The sequence below is a fragment of the Nerophis lumbriciformis genome, linkage group LG17, assembly GCF_033978685.3.
Source record: "Nerophis lumbriciformis linkage group LG17, RoL_Nlum_v2.1, whole genome shotgun sequence".
NCBI classification, from domain to species: domain Eukaryota; kingdom Metazoa; phylum Chordata; class Actinopteri; order Syngnathiformes; family Syngnathidae; genus Nerophis; species Nerophis lumbriciformis.
Window position 1 is genome coordinate 12,113,041 of NC_084564.2, and position 22,972 is coordinate 12,136,012.

Here is a 22,972-nt window from a genome sequence, read left to right on the forward strand (position 1 = left end):
TTGACCCGTTTCACAAAATGAAGAAAACAATGGGAGCCACAAAACTCTTTTGAAATTTAAAATGAAATAACACTGCATACAAAGTTGTTTTTTTTGCTTTGTACTATGTATAAACCAGGGTTCTCAGACAAGCTGCCCGCAACTTAATTTGAAAATGTTATGTTTGTGCTGCCCGCGAGTTTTATATGAATGCCGCTTGACAGCATCACACTTGTCAACCCTCCCAATTTTTCCGGGAGACTCACGAATTTCAGAGAAACTATTCTCTCAAATGTCTGCTGATTTTCACCCAAACAACAATAATAAGGGCGTGCTATGATGGCACTGTCTTTAGCGCCCTCTACAATCTGTACAAACAGCTTGCCAGCCCAGTCACATGTTGTATGCGGTTTCTGCAGACACACGTAAGTGACTACAAGCCATACTTGGTCAACAGCCATACAAGTCACACCGAGGATGGCCGTTTTAACAACTTTAACACTCTTACTAATATGCGCCACACTGCATACTTGCCAACCTTGAGACCTCCGATTTCGGGAGGTGGGGGCGTGGTCGGGGGTGGGGTGGGGCGTGGTTGGGGGCGTGGTTAAGAGGGGAGGAGTATATTGACAGCTAGAATTCACCAAGTCAAGTATTTCATACATATATATATATATATATTTTTTTTTAATATATATATATATATATATATATATATATGTATATATATATATATATATAGATATCTACATCCTGAAAATATGCAAACAAACTGTGTTTAGATAATTGATACTACAAACTTGCATAAATAAATATTAAGGAATGTAACATAACTTGGCTTCTGAGAGCTTCAAAATGTAATGAATAAAATGCTAAAGTTGTTGATAAACAAACAATTATTTTAATAATTAAATATGGTCATTTTAAATGAATTATTATGATAATTTAAAATCAATTATTTCAAATATGTTTATTTTAATGTATAATTCTATGGCTGGATGTAATAAGGAGTCACGAAAAAATACAAATAAAAATACAATTAATTTTGATGTTTTTAGCAAAATATAGTAAAAATGTATTTTTTTTTTTTTTTTTAATTAATAAATATATTTATTTTTAGGTAAGATAAACATAATAATACAATTTATCTCTAGTCTGGATGATTTAGTTCTTGTCACCCTGTTGTCCTCCCGTCATGAAAAAAGGCTGTCCTCACTCAGGTCCGCATGGAGCTGGAGGGGGCGTGGCTTCCAGCTCCGGCTGAAAATCGGGAGATTTTCGGGAGAATATTTGTTCCGGGAGGTTTTCGGGAGAGGCGCTGAATTTCGGGAGTCTCCCGGAAAATTCGGGAGGGTTGGCAAGTATGCACACTGTGAACCCACACCAAACAAGAATGACAAACACATTTCGGAAGAACATCCGCACCGTAACACAACAGGTTTGGTGGTAGCGGGGGTGTATAATGTAGCCCGGAAGAGTTAGGGATGCATGGGATTCTGGGTATTTGTTCTGTTGTGTTTATGTTGTGCTACGGTGCAGATGTTCTCCCGAAATGTGTTTGTCATTCTTTGTTTGGTGTGGGTTCACAGTGTGGCGCATATTAGTAAGAGTGTTAAAGTTGATTATATCACAATCCTCAGTGTAACCTGCATGGCTGTTGACCAAGTATGCCTTGCAGTCACTTAAGTGTGTAAGCAGAGGCCGCATACTACATGTGACCGGGCCGGCACGCAGATAGCATGGTGTAAAAGAGGACGCGATGACATGTAGAGGACGCTAAAGGTAGTGCCATCACGCCACGCCCTCAATATTGTTGTCCGGGTGAAAATCGGAGAATGTTTGTCCCGGGAGATTTCCGGGAGAGGCACTGAAATCTGGAAACCTCCCGGAAAAATCGGGGGGGCTAAATGGGAGCTAAATAATATTATTTTATATTTTATGCTAATGTGTTAATAATTTCAAACTATGAAAAAAACTGCGACTTATAGTCCGAAAAATACGGTAATACAAATGTATAAACATCTTGACCGCATGGAGAGGCTGGAACTTTAAATATGAGGCCATATTTCCCACACAGCTACTGCAATAACACACAAGTGGTAGTGTGTTTTGTTTTTAATAATACATACATTAACTGTGCAATTTCAATGTTGATGATGTGCATTTATTACAAAAAATAATGAAAGTTATGACAAGTGGAAGAATTGCTGATCATTTCAATTATTTTCCCTAAAATACACATTGAGGCTATAAAGTGTGTTTTATCCGATTACTCGATTAATGTGTCAAACTATTGATTGGATTTAGATTTTTTTTAACTGCGGAGGAAAACAAAAGCGACACAAGCGGCGCTGAATGAGCGTTATATTTTAATTGGATTTCAGCTGAAACAAAAAAGATGGCTGCGATGAAAGAGTGAAAACTTCAAAAAGACATTCAATATTGTCCCCAGTTATCATCCAGAAGTGTGCAAATATCACAGTTTGTCAAGCCACACCCGCGTTTCAAACGATTATTACAAAAATAACAGTAGTGTTTGTCTTTCTTTGGCCCCTGAGTGTGGAGACCTTCACAGCTTCTCCTCGCCGCCGTTCAGAGAGTAAAAATAGGCCGCCTCGTCTTCCTCGTAGATGATGGCCACCGTCTCGCTGGCGCTGGTCTGTATGTACGCCTGAGGAGAGACAGCGCCACACACATACTTTTCTTATTATTTACAGCGGCCCGTCATGTCATTTAACTATTTACTTCGGCCTGTGAAAGGCTGGAAATGATTCAGCACTTTCTGGCTAAATGTGTTTGTGCTTTCAACTTTGACAGAAAAACAAACTGCATGCATTTGCAATAGCATATTTTCAACACTTTAATATTATTTTATCTGAAATGATCTGAAATTATTGCGTCATTTGATGTGGCTCTCCACATCAGCCACCGTCACATAATTTAAATTGGCCTGTCAAATCATTTTAACGGGCCCGCGATATCATTTAATTTGGCTTGCCCCATAATTTAAATTGGGCAACCACGCCATTTAAAATGGTCAGCCACGTTACTTAAAGTTGCCCGCCACACCACTTAATGCGGTCCTTCACATTATTTAAATGTGGCTGCTGTATCAAATAAATTGGCCCGTCATATCATTTACATTGGCCCGCCATATCATAGAATTTGGCTCGCCACATAATTTTAATTGGGCAGCCACGCTATTTAAGGCGGTCCTTCACATTATTTCAACTCGGCTGCTGCATAATTTAAATTGGCTCCCCATGTAATACAATGGCCCGCCACATCAATTATTTTGGGCCCCTATATCATTTAAATTGGCCCGCCAGGTCATATCATCTAATGTGGCCTGAATTTAAAGTGCCCAACCATATCACATAATGTGGCCCCCTTAACGTCATTTAATGTGACCCGCCATGTCACTTAATGCGGCATTTTCACATCATTTGAAGTGGCCCGCCACATCACTTATGCGGCCTTTCACCTCATTTGAAGTGGCCCGTTACATCACTTAATGCGGCCTTTACATCATTTGAAATGGCCCGCCACATCACTTATGCGGCCTTTCACATTATTTGATGTGGCCTGCCACATCACTTATTGCGGCCTTTCACATCATTTGAAGTGGCCCGCCACATCACTTCTGCGGCCTTTCACATAATTTGAAGTGGCCCGCCACATCACTTATGCGGCCTTTCACATAATTTGAAGTGGCCCGCCACATCACTTAATGAAGCCTTTCATATCATTTAAAGTAACCTGCCACATCACTTATGCGGCCTTTCACATCATTTGATGTGGCCCGTTACATCACTTAATGCAGCCTTTCACATTATTTGACGTGGCCTGCCACATCACTTATTGCGGCCTTTCACATCATTTGAAGTGGCCCGCCACATCACTTATGCGGCCTTTCACATAATATGAAGTGGCCCGCCACATCACTTATGTGGCCTGCCACATCACTTAATGAAGCCTTTCATATCATTTAAAGTAACCTGCCACATCACTTATGCGGCCTTTCACATCATTTGATGTGGCCCGTTACATCACTTAATGCAGCCTTTCACATCATTTGAAGTGGCCCGCCACATCACTTATGCGGCCTTTCACATCATTTGAAGTGGCCCGCCACATCACTTATGCGGCCTGCCACATTACTTATGCAGCCTTTCACATCATTTGAAGTGGCCCGCCACATCACTTATGCGGCCTTTCACATTATTTGATGTGGCCTGCCACATCATTTGAAGTGGCCCGCCACATCACTTTTGCGGCCTTTCACATTATTTGACGTGGCCTGCCACATTACTTATGCAGCCTTTCACATCATTTGAAGTGGCCCGCCACATCACTTATGCGGCCTTTCACATCATTTGAAGTGGCCCGCCACATCACTTATGCGGCCTTTCACATCATTTGAAGTGGCCCGCCACATCACTTATAGCGGCCTTTCACATTATTTGATGTGGCCTGCCACATCACTTAATGAGGCCTTTCACATCATTTGAAGTGGCCCGCCACATCACTTATGCGGCCTTTCACATCATTTGAAGTGGCCCGCCACATCACTTATGCGGCCTTTCACATTATTTGACGTGGCCTGCCACATCACTTATGCGGCCTTTCACATTATTTGAAATGGCCTGCCACATCACTTATAGCGGCCTTTCACATCACTTATGCAGCCTTTTACATTATTTGATGTGGCCTGCCACATCACTTAATGAGGCCTTTCACATCATTTGAACTGGCCCGCCACATCACTTACTGCAGCCTTTCACATCATTTGAAGTGGCCCGCCACATCACTTATGCGGCCCTTCACATTATTTGATGTGGCCTGCCACATCACTTATGCGGCCTTTCACATTATTTGAAATGGCCTGCCACATCACTTAAAGCGGCCTTTCACATCACTTATGCAGCCTTTTACATTATTTGATGTGGCCTGCCACATCACTTAACGAGGCCTTTCACATCATTTGAACTGGCCCGCCACATCACTTACTGCAGCCTTTCACATCATTTGAAGTGGCCCGCCACATCACTTATGCGGCCTTTCACATCATTTGAAATGACCTGCCACATCACCTAATGCGGCCTTTCACATCACTTAATGCAGCCTTTCACATCATTTGAAGTGGCCCGCCACATCACTTATGCGGCCTTTCACATTATTTGACGTGGCCTGCCACATCACTTATGCGGCCTTTCACATTATTTGAAATGGCCTGCCACATCACTTATTGCGGCCTTTCACATCACTTAATGCGGCCTTTCACATCACATCACTTAACGCGGCCTTTCACATCACTTAATGCGGCCTTTCACAACGTTATTTAATATGGCCTGCCACATCACTTATTGCAGCCCTTCACATCATTTGAAGTGGCCCGCACATCATCCAATGTGGTCTGTCACATTATTATTATGTAATGTACGTCTGAGGGGAGTCGGCGCCACACATGGAATCACATGACTCGTCACAGGAGTCGCATTGAGCAAATGTCTGGCGTCCTCACCCTCTCCAGCAGCTGCAGTCGCTCTTCAGTCAGCAGGTTGCTTTGCCTCAGCTGGCTCACAGTCGCCTCAAGGCCTAGAAGCTTCTCCAGGTGGCGCCGGTGGCGCTGCTGCAGAACTTTCACCTTCTTCTGCAGCTCGGCCACGATGGCCTCCAGCTGCTTCTTGCTCAGATGGTGCTTGTGGTAGCTGGGCAAGGCGGGGGAAACGAGATTGGAATGGAGTCCAAGCTATGTTTTGGACTCAATGCATCATACAAGAAACACATTGTCCTACACGACAATTATGAAGACAAAATGGCAGTGATCAACCATTTTAAGGACTTAGTGACGTATACAGTATTACCATCTACTTACTTCTATAAAACACATTTTGATTGAATTGGTTCTATTTGAGGCTTACCAGCATGTTGCCAGCATGCATTCGAACAACCATGTTTTTCAGACCATAGGGCGAACAGGATTATAAGGTGCACTGCCGATGAGTGGGTTTATTTTCATACAAAAGGTGCACCGGATTATAAGGTGCATTAAAAGGGGTCTGGTTGGTCATTGAAGCACAGTACATCTGACTATGGCAGCCGTAATGCTCCGCATTCCTTCATGCGGCGTTGCTTCGTAGCTCAACAAAGTCGTACTAAAACATTTTGACATATTTTTGAGCGCCTTGTCGGTGTATGTTTTTTATTCTCAATGAAACAACGTTTTGGCGTATTTTGCTTACCGGTACTTGCTAGCGTCATTTATTGAACAGGCGTCAACCTGCAGTCCGCACGAATCCATCAGAACCGTGGTTACAGAGAGCCAACCCAGATTCAGGTGATCTCCTCAATGATTGTTAAAAAGGCAGTCACGTGACTTCAGAGCGCCATGATTGCTACCAACTTTGCTGCTGGTCCTATGCTGTACTGCACTTTCTCACCAGAAATGTATTTTATTTGAAGAGTTTTTCGCCACATAAACATGCGCTGCTTGAGGCTGACAAAGGACCCGTTTACCTATATCCTCTTGAAGACCCATTTTTTACGATTGTAAGTAGAGATATCCGATAATATTATCGGCCGATAAATGCTTTAAAATGTAATATCGGAAATTATCGGTATTGTTTTTTTTTAATTATCGGTATTGTTTTTAAAAAATTAAATAAACATAAAAAACACAAGATACACTTAAAATTAGTGCTCCAACCCAAAAAAACTCCCTCCCACATTTACACTCATTCACATCCATTCACACAAAAGGGTTGTTTCTTTCTGTTATTAATATTCTGGTTCCTACATTATATATCAATATATATCAATACAGTATGCAAGGGATACAGTCCGTAAGCACACATGATTGTGCGTGCTGCTGGTCCACTAATAGTACTAACCTTTAACAGTTAATTTTACTCATTTTCATTAATTACTAGTTTCTATGTAACTGTTTTTATATTGTTTTACTTTCTTTTTTATTCAAGAAAATGTTTTTAATTTATTTATCTTCTTTTTTTTTTTTTTAAAGGACCTTATCTTCACCATACCTGGTTGTCCAAATTAGACATAATAATGTGTTAATTCCACGACTGTATATATCAGTATTGGTTAATATCGGTATCAGGAATTAAGGGTTTGGTCAATATCGGAATATCGGATATCGGCAAAAAGCCATTATCGGACATCCCTAATTGTAAGACAAGATTGCGGACGACTATTGGACCAGAAGCCACATATGGCTGCGGAATGGAGAACTGAACAGAGCTGCGGTAGTGACATCGTTCTCTTTATGCGAATGGCTCACAAACAATTACCGTATTTTTCAAACTATAAGTCGCAGTTTTTTCATACTTTGGCCGGGGGTGCGACTTATACTCAGGAGCGACTTATGTGTGAAATTATTAACACATTAGCGTAAAATATCAAATAATATTATTTAGCTCATTCACGTAAGAGACTAGACGTATAAGATTTCATGGGATTTAGCGATTAGGAGTGACAGATTGTTTGGTAAACGTATAGCATGTTCTATATGTTATAGTTATTTGAATGACTCTTACCATAATATGTTACGTTAACATACCAGGCACGTTCTCAGTTGGTTATTTATGCCTCATATAACGTACACTTATTCAGCCTGTTGTTCACTATTCTTTATTTATATTAAATTGCCTTTCAAATGTCTATTCTTGGTGTTGGCTTTTATCAAATAAATTTCCCCCAAAAATGCGACTTATACTCCAGTGCGACTTATATATGTTTTTTTCCTTCTTTATTAAGCATTTTCGGCAGGTGCGACTTATACTCCGGTGAGACTTATACTCCGAAAAATACGGTATGTTGATTTCAGTTTTGGAGGGTTAACTAATCTTTCCAAGGAAAGTTTTTAGCAGCTGAGAGCTGAAAAACTGCTCCCCGCCAAGACATGGCTCCTCTTGGGACTATGACTAAGAACTTCATTGGAATCCCTATGAAAATATGAGTTGTACATTTATCTGTGAGTCTGACAAACATCTTTTCAATTGATTGATTCGCACACTGATTTTTTTAGACACACCGATTGCCTGTTTGTTTTGTGATTAAGAAGTCGAGTTGTAGGTCCAAAACTAATGAAGATTTTTGCAAAATCAGAGTAATACGTTTATTTTTAGTCGTTGAGTATTTTCTGACGTAAATTGCGCTGACAGGAGCATTAGTCAGCCAGCTGGTGAATTAACACGGCATGAATATAGAGGCGGAGTGCATCAAATACGGCCACTAAATTGCCACAAAATGATCCATCCATCCATCCATTTTCTACCGCTTATCCCTTTGGGGGTTGCGGTGGGCACTGGAGCCTATCTCAGCTACAATCAATGTTCAATCAATCAATCAATGTTTATTTATATAGCCCTAAATCACAAGTGTCTCAAAGGGCTGCACAAGCCACAACGACATCCTCGGTACAAAGCCCACATAAGGGCAAGGAAAAACTCACCCCAGTGGGACGTCAATGTGAATGACCATGAGAAACCTTGGAGAGGACCGCATATGTGGGTAACCCCCCCCCCTCTAGGGGAGACCGAATGCAATGGATGTCGAGTGGGTCTGACATAATATTGTGAGAGTCCAGTCCATAGTGGATCCAACATAACAGTAAGAGTCCAGTCCATAGTGGGGCCAGCAGGACGGAATGTGGGGTACACCCTGGACAAGTCGCCACCTCATCACAGGGCCAACACAGATAGACAGACAACATTCACACTCACATTCACACACTAGGGCCAATTTAGTGTTGCCAATCAACCTATCCCCAGGTGCATGTCTTTAGAGGTGGGTGGAAGGAGGGAACCCACGCAGTCACGGGGAGAACATGCAAACTCCACACAGAAAGATCCCAATCCCAGGATTGAACCCATGATTACTCAGGACCTTCGTATTGTGAGGCAGACGCACTAACCCCTCTTCCACCGTGCTGCCCGCCACAAAATTATACTTTGACAAAATAAAATCACGTTTTTTTGTAAATTTAAGAGCTGGAGTATATATAGAACTATATTTAGACTCATAATTTTGTTTGATTTTGTCAGGAAAACTAACGCCAGAAGGACTGAAATTGCATGCTTACAGGCACAGCCGCACACGTTATCGGTAGCAAAGATGGCGCCTCTCATTCAATTGGCCATACTCGCTATACATGGCTCTAGAATCTCTTATGTGTGAATGCCAACTACAGGTCACACTTATCATTACACAGTGTACCAAAAAAATTTGCTTTGAGGTCGTAAGCACAACCAGAATTAGTACGCACCGGGTTATAAGGCGCACTGTCCCTTTTTGAGAAAATTAAAAGATTTTAGGTGCGCCTTATAGTTCGAAAATACGGTATGAAATGATGTGTTAAAGGGGAACATTATCACCAGACCTATGTAAGCGTCAATATATACCTTGATGTTGCAGAAAAAAGACCATATATTTTTTTTAACCGATTTCCGAACTCTAAATGGGTGAATTTTGGCGAACTAATCGCCTTTTTATTATTCGCTCTCGGAGCGATGATGTCACAACGTGACGTCACATCGGGAAGCAATCCGCCATTTTCTCACTTTCGTCGGTGTGTTGTCGGAGGGTGTAACAACACGAACAGGGACGGATTCAAGTCGCACCAGTGGCCCAAAGATGCGAAAGTGGCAAGAAATTGGACGAAATTTGTTCAAAATACGAGGCTGTGGGGAAAGCCGACGAAATGGTCAGTCGTTTGTTCCGCACACTTTACCGACGAAAGCTATGCTACGACAGAGATGGCAAGAATGTGTGGATATCCTGCGACACTCAAAGCAGATGCTGACATCAACTCCAAAACTGGACAGATCCGCTTTCAGGAAAAGAGAGCGGATGAGGGTATGTCTACAGAATATATTAATTGATGAAAACTTTATTCATTACTCGCGGTTTTACGTAAATTGGTTAGAAGGCGATCGCCAAATTCGTCCTCGCTTTCTCCTGTGTCGCTGGCTGTCGTGTCGTTTTCGTCGGTTTCGCTTGCATACGGTTCAAACCGATATGGCTCAATAGCTTCAGTTTCTTCTTCAATTTCGTTTTCGCTACCTGCCTCCACACTTCAACCATCCGTTTCAATACATGCGTAATCTGTTGAATCACTTAAGCCGCTGAAATCCGAGTCTGAATCTGAGCTAATGTCGCTATACCTTGCTGTTCTATCCGCCATGTTTGTTTGTATTGGCATCACTGTGTGACGTCACAGGAAAATGGACGGGTGTATATAACGATGGTTAAAATCAGGCACTTTGAAGCTTTTTTTAGGGATATTGCGTGATGGGTAAAATTTTGAAAAAAACTTTGAAAAATAAAATAAGCCACTGGGAACTGATTTTTAATGGTTTTAACCCTTCTGAAATGGTGATAATGTTCCCCTTTAAAAACAGAACATGAGTAAAATATTGCCTGAATTAAATAAAACACAGAATAAATTTCTCACCAGTGCTCCTCCAGCTGGTGGTCTCGTCCCCGTGTGACGGCGGCATCCTGCTGGTTGTAGCCTCCATCTGCCCCAAAGTTGCGGGAAAGCAACGGCATCATCGCGTGTTTGGACACGATAGGTAGAGTGGACGCGATGGGCGCGGGGCTCAAGGCGGACGAAAGCACCATGTCCTGGGAGACCAGCAGATGGGCGCACACGTCGCTGGGGAGGACATTGGGTATGGTCTCAAAGTAAGCGATGACCTGCGTTTCGTGGTCTTGCTGGACGTGGCATGACTCCACCGTGGGGATTTCTTCCGTTGTTGGGTCTCTGAAAACAAGTCTGTGGGCGGAGGTGGGAACAGTGACGGCGATCTCGCCCAGCAGCTCATCCTGGCCGTCACAAGACAGAACCACCACCTCGCCGTCGCCGTGATCATTGACCGAGTGCATTACCGTCAAAGGCAGGTTTGCGGTATTTGAACCCATGACCACAGCCCACTGCTTGGATTCTGGACCCTCTCCCGACTCCCTCAAGTTGATCCCATGCATCTGTGACGAGTCAACTTGTTCTACCGTTCTGTCCACTGACGGTGCAAGACTTGGATTAGTGTTTGGGCAAAACACTTTCTCTTTCTTCTCAGTACCATCCATCACTTTGCGTTTCTACAAGGATAACAAAAAACAATGTTTTTGCAGAGGCTACATATGGAAGGAACTACTACCTGTACTTGCATTAGAATATAAGTGGACATTCCTAATCTACTAGATCCCATGTGTCAAACTCAAGGCTTGTGGGCCACATCTGGCCCGCCACGTCATTTAAAATGGCTCGTCGCATTGAATAATGTGGTCCGTCACATTATTCAATGTGGTCCTTCACATTATTTAATGTGGCCCATCACATTATTTAAAGTGGTCATTCACAATGTTTATTGTGGCCCATCACATCAACAATGTGGTCCTTCACATTATTTACAGTGATCCATCACATTTTTTAATGTAGTCCATTACATTATTTAATGTGGTCCATCACATCATTTAATGTGGTCCATCACATCATTTAATGTGGTCCATCACATTTTTTAATGTGGCCCATCACATTATTTAAAGTGGTCATTCACAATGTTTATTGTGGCCCATCACATCAACAATGTGGTCCTTCACATTATTTACAGTGATACATCACATTATTTAGTGTAGTCCATTACATTAGTTAATATGGTCCATCACATTATTTAACATGGTCCATCACATCATTTAATGTGGTCCATGACATTATTCAATGCGGTCCATCGCATTATTCAATGTGGTCCATCACATTATTTAATGTGGTCCATCACATTATTTAATATGGTCTATCACATCATTTAATGTGGTCCATCACATCATTTAATGTGGTCCATCACATCATTTAATGTGGTCCATCACATCATTTAATGTGGTCCATCACATCATTTAATGTGGTCTATCACATTTTTTAATGTGGTCCATCACATAATTTAATGTGGTCTATCACATTATTCAATGTGGTCCATCGCATTATTCAATGTGGTCCATCGCATTATTCAATGTGGTCCATCACATAAATTAATGTGGTGCATCACATAATTCAATGTGGTCCATTGCATTATTCAATGTGGTCCATCGCATTATTTAATATGGTCCATCACATTATTTAATATGGTCCATCACATCATTTAATGTGGTCCATCACATCATTTAATGTGGTCTATCAAATTATTCAATGTGGTCCATGACATTATTCAATGTGGTCCATCGCATTATTCAATGTGGTCCATCACATCATTTAATGTGGTCTATCACATTATTCAATGTGGTCCATGACATTATTCAATGCGGTCCATCGCATTATTCAATGTGGTCCATCACATTATTTAATGTGGTCCATGACATTATTTAATATGGTCCATCACATCATTTAATATGGTCTATCACATTATTCAATGTGGTCCATGACATTATTCAATGCGGTCCATCGCATTATTATTGGACTCTCACAATATTATGTCAGACCCACTCGACATCCATTGCTTTCGGTCTCCCCTAGAGGGGGGGGGTTACCCACATATGCGGTCCTCTCCAAGGTTTCTCATAGTCATTCACATCGACGTCCCACTGGGGTGAGTTTTTCCTTGCCCGTATGTGGGCTTTGTACCGAGGATGTCGTTGTGGCTTGTGCAGCCCTTTGAGACACTTGTGATTTAGGGCTATATAAATAAAGATTGATTGATAAAGATTGATTGATTATTCAATGCGGTCCATCACATTATTTAATGTGGTCCATCACATTATTTAATATGGTCTATCACATCATTTAATGTGGTCTATCACATTATTCAATGTGGTCCATGACATTATTCAATGTGGTCCATCACATCATTTAATGTGGTCTATCACATTAGTCAATGTGGTCCATGACATTATTCAATGCGGTCCATCGCATTATTCAATGTGGTCCATCACATTATTTAATGTGGTCCATGACATTATTTAATATGGTCTATCACATCATTTAATGTGGTCCATCACATCATTTAATGTGGTCTATCACATTTTTTAATGTGGTCCATCACATCATTTAATGTGGTCCATCACATTATTCAATGTGGTCCATCGCATTATTCAAAGTGGTCCATCATATTATTTAATGTGGTCCATCACATCATTCAATGTGGTCCATCACATTATTTAATATGGTCCATCACATCATTTAATGTGGTCCATCACATCATTTAATGTGGTCCATCACATCATTTAATGTGGTCTATCACATTATTCAATGTGGTCCATGACATTATTCAATGCGGTCCATCGCATTATTCAATGTGGTCCATCACATTATTTAATGTGGTCCATCACATTATTTAATATGGTCCATCACATCATTTAATATGGTCTATCACATTATTCAATGTGGTCCATGACATTATTCAATGCGGTCCATCGCATTATTCAATGCGGTCCATCACATTATTTAATGTGGTCCATCACATTATTTAATATGGTCTATCACATCATTTAATGTGGTCTATCACATTATTCAATGTGGTCCATGACATTATTCAATGTGGTCCATCACATCATTTAATGTGGTCTATCACATTAGTCAATGTGGTCCATGACATTATTCAATGCGGTCCATCGCATTATTCAATGTGGTCCATCACATTATTTAATGTGGTCCATGACATTATTTAATATGGTCTATCACATCATTTAATGTGGTCCATCACATCATTTAATGTGGTCTATCACATTTTTTAATGTGGTCCATCACATCATTTAATGTGGTCCATCACATTATTCAATGTGGTCCATCGCATTATTCAAAGTGGTCCATCACATCATTTAATGTGGTCCATCACATCATTTAATGTGGTCCATCACATCATTTAATGTGGTCTATCACATTATTCAATGTGGTCCATCGCATTAGTCAATGTGGTCCATCGCATTATTCAATGTGGTCCATCACATCATTTAATATGGTCCATCACATCATTTAATGTGTTCCATCACATCATTTAATGTGGCCCATGACATAATTTAATGGTCCACCACATTCAATAATATGGTCCATCACATTATTTATGTGGCATGTGAAAAGCTGGAAATATTAAAGCACTTTTTGGCTAAACGTATTTGAACTTTCAAATATGACGAATTAACTGCATGCAACTTTCTACACTTTATTATCATTGCAACAGAAACGATCCGTCCTGCAACATCATTTATTTTGTACCACCAACTTCATTTAATGTGGCCCACCACGTGATTTATGTAGCCTGGGAAAAGGCTGGAAATAACAAATGCACTTTCTTGACAAATGTATTTGTTCTTTCAATTTTTCCAGAAAAATTAACTGCATGCGATTTCATATTTTTATACTTATCCGACTGTGCAGCACCTTTTTTTTTGTTTAAATATGTGCTTGACCTCCTCAGTGGCCTTGTGGTTGGAGTGTCCGCCCTGAGATCGGTCGGTTGTGAGTTCAAACCCCGGCCGAGTCATACCAAAGACTATAAAAATGGGACCCATTACCTCCCTGCTTGGCACTCAGCATCAAAGGTTGGAATTGGAGGTTCAATCACCAAAAATGATTCCCGGGCGTGGCCACCGCTGCTGCTGCTCACTGCTCCCCTCACCTCCCAGGGGGTGAACAAGGGAATGGGTCAAATGCAGAGGACAAATTTCACCACACCTAGTGTGTGCGTGACAATCATTGGTACTTTAACTTTAACACCTTGACTTGCGATATCCTTCAAACTGTAGTTAAAAAATATAATAATCAAAAACAGCTATTATACGTTTTATTCATATATTCACTGTTACGGATGGATAAAATAGAGTTTGACACCTGTGCACTAGATGAAGTAAATATACTTGGAGATTGTACATAGAAGCATATATATATACACACACAGGTAAAAGCCAGTAAATTAGAATATTTTGAAAAACTTGATTTATTTCAGTAATTGCATTCAAAAGGTGTAACTTGTACATTATATTTATTCATTGCACACAGACTGATGCATTCAAATGTTTATTTCATTTAATTTTGATGATTTGAAGTGGCAACAAATGAAAATCCAAAATTCCGTGTGTCACAAAATTAGAATATTACTTAAGGCTAATACAAAAAAGGGATTTTTAGAAATGTTGGCCAACTGAAAAGTATGAAAATGAAAAATATGAGCATGTACAATACTCAATACTTGGTTGGAGCTCCTTTTGCCTCAATTACTGCGTTAATGCGGCGTGGCATGGAGTCGATGAGTTTCTGGCACTGCTCAGGTGTTATGAGAGCCCAGGTTGCTCTGATAGTGGCCTTCAACTCTTCTGCGTTTTTGGTCTGGCATTCTGCATCTTCCTTTTCACAATACCCCACAGATTTTCTATGGGGCTAAGGTCAGGGGAGTTGGCGGGCCAATTTAGAACAGAAATACCATGGTCCGTAAACCAGGCACGGGTAGATTTTGCGCTGTGTGCAGGCGCCAAGTCCTGTTGGAACGTGAAATCTCCATCTCCATAGAGCAGGTCAGCAGCAGGAAGCATGAAGTGCTCTAAAACTTGCTGGTAGACGGCTGCGTTGACCCTGGATCTCAGGAAACAGAGTGGACCGACACCAGCAGATGACATGGCACCCCAAACCATCACTGATGGTGGAAACTTTACACTAGACTTTAGGCAACGTGGATCCTGTGCCTCTCCTGTCTTCCTCCAGACTCTGGGACCTCGATTTCCAAAGGAAATGCAAAATTTGCAAGGTTGGGTGATGGTTTGGGGTGCCATGTCATCTGCTGGTGTCGGTCCACTCTGTTTCCTGAGATCCAGGGTCAACGCAGCCGTCTACCAGCAAGTTTTAGAGCACTTCATGCTTCCTGCTGCTGACCTGCTCTATGGAGATGGAGATTTCAAGTTCCAACAGGACTTGGCGCCTGCACACAGCGCAAAATCTACCCGTGCCTGGTTTACGGACCATGGTATTTCTGTTCTAAATTGGCCCGCCAACTCCCCTGACCTTAGCCCCATAGAAAATCTGTGGGGTATTGTGAAAAGGAAGATGCAGAATGCCAGACCCAAAAACGCAGAAGAGTTGAAGGCCACTATCAGAGCAACCTGGGCTCTCATAACACCTGAGCAGTGCCAGAAACTCATCGACTCCATGCCACGCCGCATTAACGCAGTAATTGAGGCAAAAGGAGCTCCAACCAAGTATTGAGTATTGTACATGCTCATATTTTTCATTTTCATACTTTTCAGTTGGCCAACATTTCTAAAAATCCCTTTTTTGTATTAGCCTTAAGTAATATTCTAATTTTGTGACACACGGAATTTTGGATTTTCATTTGTTGCCACTTTAAATCATCAAAATTAAATGAAATAAACATTTGAATGCATCAGTCTGTGTGCAATGAATAAATATAATGTACAAGTTACACCTTTTGAATGCAATTACTGAAATAAATCAAGTTTTTCAAAATATTCTAATTTACTGGCTTTTACCTGTATACTGTGACTGGACGTTGTGTATAGAACTAGTGGATTAAGACGATGTTCCAGTCATGTTTTTTTTTTTGTCTTACCTCGGCTTTCCGGAAGATGGTGGGCACGGCGTCACTCTCGAGGTAACGGATCCCCCAACGTACTTTGAAGCACGGCGCCGCAAAGTGCTCGTGGCAGATGAACTGGTGTCGTGAGGGAGTCCAGTTCTCCCGTCCCATGTTGCTCAGCCACAGCTGCAGCCGCTCAGGGTCCTGCAGGGGGAATCTAGGATGAAGCGAAGGACAAACTTTATGAATGATGTCGCCTAACTTGCATAATTCGCTGTGACACATTTGAATTAGGGATGGGCGATATGGCATGAAATCTATACTGCGATCTATATTGCAACTGCTATAACAATATATGTCACGATATATTGTTTGGTATATAAATGATAATAGAACCATTTTAAACTGGGTTACAAAGGCTCCTCATTTGGCTACTGACGTATTTGGTAACATATTGCGTCATTTGCGGTGATATTTCCTCAAAATTATTATTAATCTATTTGTTAATCTACTGTTAATATCTGGTTACTTTCTGTTGTAACAAGGTTCTATCTAAAGTTCTGCTAAAATTATTGTAATGCGGATCCTTATACATTTACATTCATAAATGATCAGCTGTTACAAGTGGCCCTCCAAGGGGAAGCCATAACTCAGTGTGGCCCTCAATAAAAATGAGTTTGACGTACGGTCCTACGGTGTTTACTGTATCACAGTGTTTCTTTTCCATAGGGCTGGGGCCCATTAATGGGCTGTGAGCGTCTACTAAAGGGCCGCAAAAAATTGTTTTTCTTAGCTGTGGTCTGTATGGGCCACAGCGTTAGTCAGTAGCAATACACTTTTCCACCACTTGTGGCAGTAATGACATTAGCAAACAGAAGTCTAGAGAACTTTTTAGGCGCAAACATTATGACTAAAGTGGTAAAGCTGTGTTTTCATTTACATTTTCATTTTGTCTAACTTTAGTTAAACATATTATCTATTACTTTAGTCTAACTTTATTTATTTTGGCACTGCATAATTGTATGTAAATGTACTTTTCATCAGTTATTTAGGAGTCCCTCCTTTTGCAGGATATTTTATTTGTATTTATTGTTGTAATCAACCTGACCTAAGCCTAACTTGATATTATTTGTAGTTAACACATTGTTAATATTATTTGATAAGGTTGAAGTTCTTCTCATTCAATGTGTTTTCTTTATTTTCATGACTATTTACATTGTAGATTATGACCGAAGGCATCAAAACTATGAATGAACACAAGTGGAGTTATGTACTTAACAAAAAAAGGTGAAATAACTGAAAACATGTTTTAAAGTTCAAAAAGTTAAAGTACCAATGATTGTCACACACACACTAGGTGTGGTGAAATTTGTCCTCGGCATTTGACCCATTCCCTTCTTCACCCCCTGGGAGGTGAGGGGAGCAGTGAGCAGCAGTATTCTAGTTTCTTCAAAATAGCCACCCTTTGCTCTGATTACTTTTTCGCACACTCTTAGCCCACTACGGAGCCCCTAAAGGGACATGGGGGAATTTTTTTTTTTAGGTATGTACCTCGTGCGCACGAGGAACTATCTCGTGCTCACGCAAAAGTTTATTGTGCGCTCGAGATAGATTCTTGTGCGCACGAGATGGGGAAAATATTTTTTTAGATAAGTTTCTTGTGCTCATGGGAAAACATCTCCTGCGCACGAGAAACCTTTGCGTGAGCACGAGATAGTTTCTCATGCGCATGAGATACATATCTAAAAAAAAAAAAATTCCCCCATGTCCCACTAGGGCAGTGGTCCCCAAACTACCGGTTCCAACCCGCCAGTGTCCAAAATCCGGCCCGCGAGAAGCCCCAGGTTGAATTGATTTATTTTTTTATTTTATTTTTTTTTAATATTGTTTTTTAAAATCTGTCCTTTCTAATCCATTTTCTACTGCTTGTTACTCTCTGTGTCTCCTAGCCGCTCAGGCAAATCATATTGTCTATAAATGCATTTTCCCATCGGTAACGTGACATCATCGGCAAAGTGCACACTCTTTCAGTCAATTAGTGCGTGACGAATATACTGTATTTATTTATATATATATATATATATATATATATATATATATATATATATATACACCCATACCCAAATGCAGCTGCGATAGGCTCCAGCACCCCCCGCGAACCCAAAAATGGACAAGCGGTAGAAAATGGATGGATGGATACACACACACAGCCTGGCCCCCGACCAAATTGTTTTAACCCAATGCGGCCCCCAAGTCAAAAAGTTTGGGGACCCCTGCTTTAGGGGCTCTGTAGCATTCTCTCGATGAGTTTCAAGAGGTAGTCACCTGAAATGGTTTTCACTTCACAGGTGTGATTGAAGCTCATCGAGAGAATGCCAAGAGTGTGCAAAGCAGTAATCAGAGCAAAGGGTGGTTATTTTGAAGAAACTAGAATATAAAACATGTTTTCAGTTATTTCACCTTTTTTTTTTGTTAAGTACATAACTCCACGTGTGCTCATTAATAGTCGTGATGCCTTCAGGGACAATCTACAATGTAAATAGTCATGGGAAAAAAAAAAACCGCATTAAATGAGGAGAAGGTGTGTCCAAACTTTTGGCCTGTACTGGATTTAATGAATACGATTAAAATCGAGAATAAGATTTCTAATTCAGTGTTAGTATTTGAGTGGGCACCTGGCCCTTCTGTAGTGGAAAAGTTGGGCCCAAAGGTCAAAAAGATTAAGAACCCTTGGTGTAGCACATGGTGTCAAACTCTGGCCCGCGGGCCAAATTTGGCCCGCCGGGTAATTTCACTTGGCCCTTGAGGCGATATCAAATTAACACGAGAGCTGGCCCGCCGATTATATACAGCGGCGGTGCCGCGGTAACACCGCATTCACCGCTAATTCTCATACTTGCCAACCCTCACGGGAGACTCCCAATTTTCAGTGCCCCTCCCAAAAATCGTCACGTCCCCGAGTGCTGTCACAGTCATAGAATATGTGCAGCTTTTGACACACACACACAAATGAATGCAATGCATACTTGATCTTCAGCGATACAGAACAAATACCCAGAACCCTTTGCAGCACTAACTCTTCCAGGATGCTACAAGGTGTGTGTGTGTGTGTGTGTGTGTGTGTGGGGGGGGGGGTGTATATTGTAGCGTCCCGGAAGAGTTAGTGCTGCAAAGGGTTCTGGGTATTTGTTCTGTTGTGTTTATGTTGTGTTACGGTGCAGATGTTCTCCCGAAATGTGTTTGTCATTCTTGTTTGGTGTGGATTCACAGTGTGGCGTATATGTCTAACAATGTTAAAGTTACTTATACGGCCACCCTCAGTGTAAACTGTATCGCTGTTGATCAAGTAAGCGTTGCGTTCGCGTATGTGTGCGTTCAGAAGCCGCTCATATCTTGTGACTGGGCCGGCACGTTGTTAGAAGGGATAAAAAGCGGACGTGACGACAGCTCGTAGAGGACGTTGAAAGCAGTACTTGGAAGGCACGCCCCCAAGACTGTGGAAAACGAGATATAATGACTGATGAACACCTTCGTTCGATAATGAAGGTTGCCTCAGATCAAAGCCTGATTAATGAACTAGCATCCAAGAAAAGATGCCAGGTATCTGGCTTGGGCACATCAGATTAGATCAGTGTGTTGCAAACGGAGCAGTTTAAAGTCCAGAATGGTTGGTTTATTCATTATTTTATTTTCAAATTTATTAGCCTGTGGAAAGTTAATGTTGATATTTACCTCAAAGGCTGCAAATAGAAAAGAGGCATTCCATTTTTATTTAAATTGTATTTGAGATGCCATTGATATTTTATTATTATTATTATTAGGGACCGCAATGTCCCTTTGGGACAGAGGACCCTATTGAATTTGTAAGGTTTTATTATTCTTTATTGTTATTCTTCATTATACCGCCGCCTCTTTGAGCTGTAATTTGACCCCCTTAACATGCTTCAAAACTCACCATATTTGACACACACATCAGGACTGTCGAAAATTGCCATCTAATAAAAAACAAACAAAAAAAACCCCTCAAAATGCGCTCTAGCGCCCCCTAGGAAAAAACACAGACAAAACGGCCTGTAACTTCCAGTAGGAATATCGTAGGGCCATGAAACAAAAACCTCTATGTAGGTCTGACTTAGACCTAGATTTCATACATTGACATCGTTCAACAAAAATCAACAGGAAGTTGGCAATTCCCCCTTCAAAACAAAAGTTTCGTAAAAACAGTCACTTTTGCCTCTTTGAGCTGTAATTTGACCCTCTTAACATGTTTCAAAACTCACCAAACTGGACACACATCAGGTCTGGCAAAAATTGCGATCTAATAAAAAACCCAACCCCAAAACTCCAAATTGCGCTCTAGCGCCCCCTAGGAAGAAAACACAGACACAACTGCTCCTAGGAAGAAAACTCAGACAAAACTGCCTGTAACTTCCAGTACGAATGTTGTAGAGACATGAAACGAAAACCTCTATGTAGGTCTCACTTAGACCTACTTTTCATATATTGACAACCCCTAGCAACAATCAACAGGAAGTTTGCAATTTCCCCTTCAAAACAAAAGTTTTGTAAAAACCGGTCATCTTTTTTCAAACATTATCTCCTCTGAGCGCGTTTGTTGTGTCGGCTTCAGACTAGCACAGGAAAGAGATTGAACCCTTCTGATTAAAAGTTGACAAAAGAGTTTTACTTACTGCTCTGGTTTGGATTTTATGTGCCGTCAAAGTCGGTCCCGTCCATCGCTGCTTGCAGCTTTAATTATTATTTGAAACTCGATTTTGCATGTCACTATAAAGTTATACAAGCCTTGCTTGTTCAATATTTAATGCAAAACTTGTTTGGGTCCCTACCAAAAAGGTTAATTTGTTCAACCTTGGCCCGCAGCTTTGTTCAGTTTTAAATTTCGGCCCACTCTGTATTTGAGTTTGACACCCCTGGTGTAGCATATTTAGCCATTCCTCCTCTTCTAGTGATAATACTTGAAAAAAACAAAAAAAAAACAAAGACCAATTTTGTTTGTGGCAGGCATGGGAAACACTACAATTAATAATTGATGAGTATGATATTAAATGGAGAGGGCAGTAGAACTCCAATTACTTGAGAAGCTCCACTTCAAACGATAACGGATCAGTAAACACAAGCAGTGATTGAATCGAAACTTAAAGAGTCTCAAAGGTCAAAACAAGACACAACGAACCCAACTCCTCCATAAAAGCATAAAATACCAACATCCGTGTTATTTCGACAATAGATAGGCCAAGCAGACATTTGTATACAGACATGTGTTGGTAGTAATTTGAAGAAGACGCGCCTTGTCACCACGACGACCTGAGAGGCAAAGGACTCAAACAAACCCAAAACCCAGCTCGTTAACTTACTTGTAGAAACTTTTCCGGTCGCTGCCGCCCGCTGAGTCATTTTTACAGTTGGGCACCGCGCAATATTTCGGCATGTCGTCCTTCGTCTCGTCGTCGTTGTTGTGTCAATCAGGTGTCTGCGCGTCCACAACAAGGTGAAACTCGTGCTGTATTGACAAGGCGCGGCGCATAGTTGACGCGTCGTGATCAGCTGTTTGGACCACTGACGTCATATTAGAGCGCTTGTTACTGTACGACTCACTGGCGCCAAAAACAACCTCACGAGAGCACACATGGCACTTCCACCTCAGCGATGTTGTTTCCCATTCCTTTTCATGTATGTGCGAAACGAGTTCCTCCAAACACGTTAACATAAGTTTCATGTCGGACTGCTTTTTTAAATAATGTTTTCTGCTTGATAGACGACGCATGCAGAGTTTAAACGCCAGGAAAAAGACACATCCGGTGACGCGGCTGGAAGTGATCTATGAGGTGTGTCAAAGTGATATACATATCTTGGTGACGACTCAAAAAGTCGTACATTGTGTTCGTCAATGTTCCTTTGAAAACGAGAGGCAATATAATTATTACGGGGAATATATTAGAATCGAATTTTCGTGTTTGAATATTTTCAGCGTGTTTACGATGAGCTAGCATGCTAATGTATACGATGAGCTAGCATGCTACCGTGACGTTGCAAAAACTGCGTCTTGATTTACCGACCAAAATTAAACTCAAGTAATTTACCGTTCACTGAAAATCTATCTCAAGAGAATTCTCTGTTGTAATAACATCAATTCAATGCACAGAAAAACAATTAACTTCTCAGGCCCAACTATTTGTCAACAATTGTTTAAAATATAATTGAGAAGCTGATCAGGCGGGCAGGTGTTGTACCGAAATCTGTTACCCATCGGAATTTGTAACTCCAGGGGGCGATGTTCCCATGGCGTTTGTTTGATGGTTAAACGGCAAACCCAAAGAGGAGGAGAAGAAGAACGCTTGCGTAAATGGCGTAAACTATTCTTAATGCTGAAACGTCACTTGTCAGAATTTCAGCATTAATAAATTACACATATTCTGGAAATCAATGACTTGCTTTCATTA

General features: G+C 41.1%; 1 protein-coding gene across 1 annotated transcript; it reads right to left on the bottom strand.

Moving 5' to 3' along the window:
- Positions 1-2,335: 2,335 nt before the first annotated feature.
- LOC133614508 (THAP domain-containing protein 5-like) lies at positions 2,336-22,411 on the bottom strand. The gene is made up of 5 exons (XM_061972509.2): positions 21,887-22,411; positions 16,545-16,728; positions 10,454-11,100; positions 5,504-5,690; positions 2,336-2,650 (listed from the first exon to the last, which is right to left on the bottom strand). Exons 1-5 carry the CDS (start codon positions 21,958-21,960, stop codon positions 2,549-2,551), a joined length of 1,194 nt encoding a protein of 397 aa, XP_061828493.1. The 5' UTR covers positions 21,961-22,411; the 3' UTR covers positions 2,336-2,548.
- Positions 22,412-22,972: the final 561 nt, after the last annotated feature.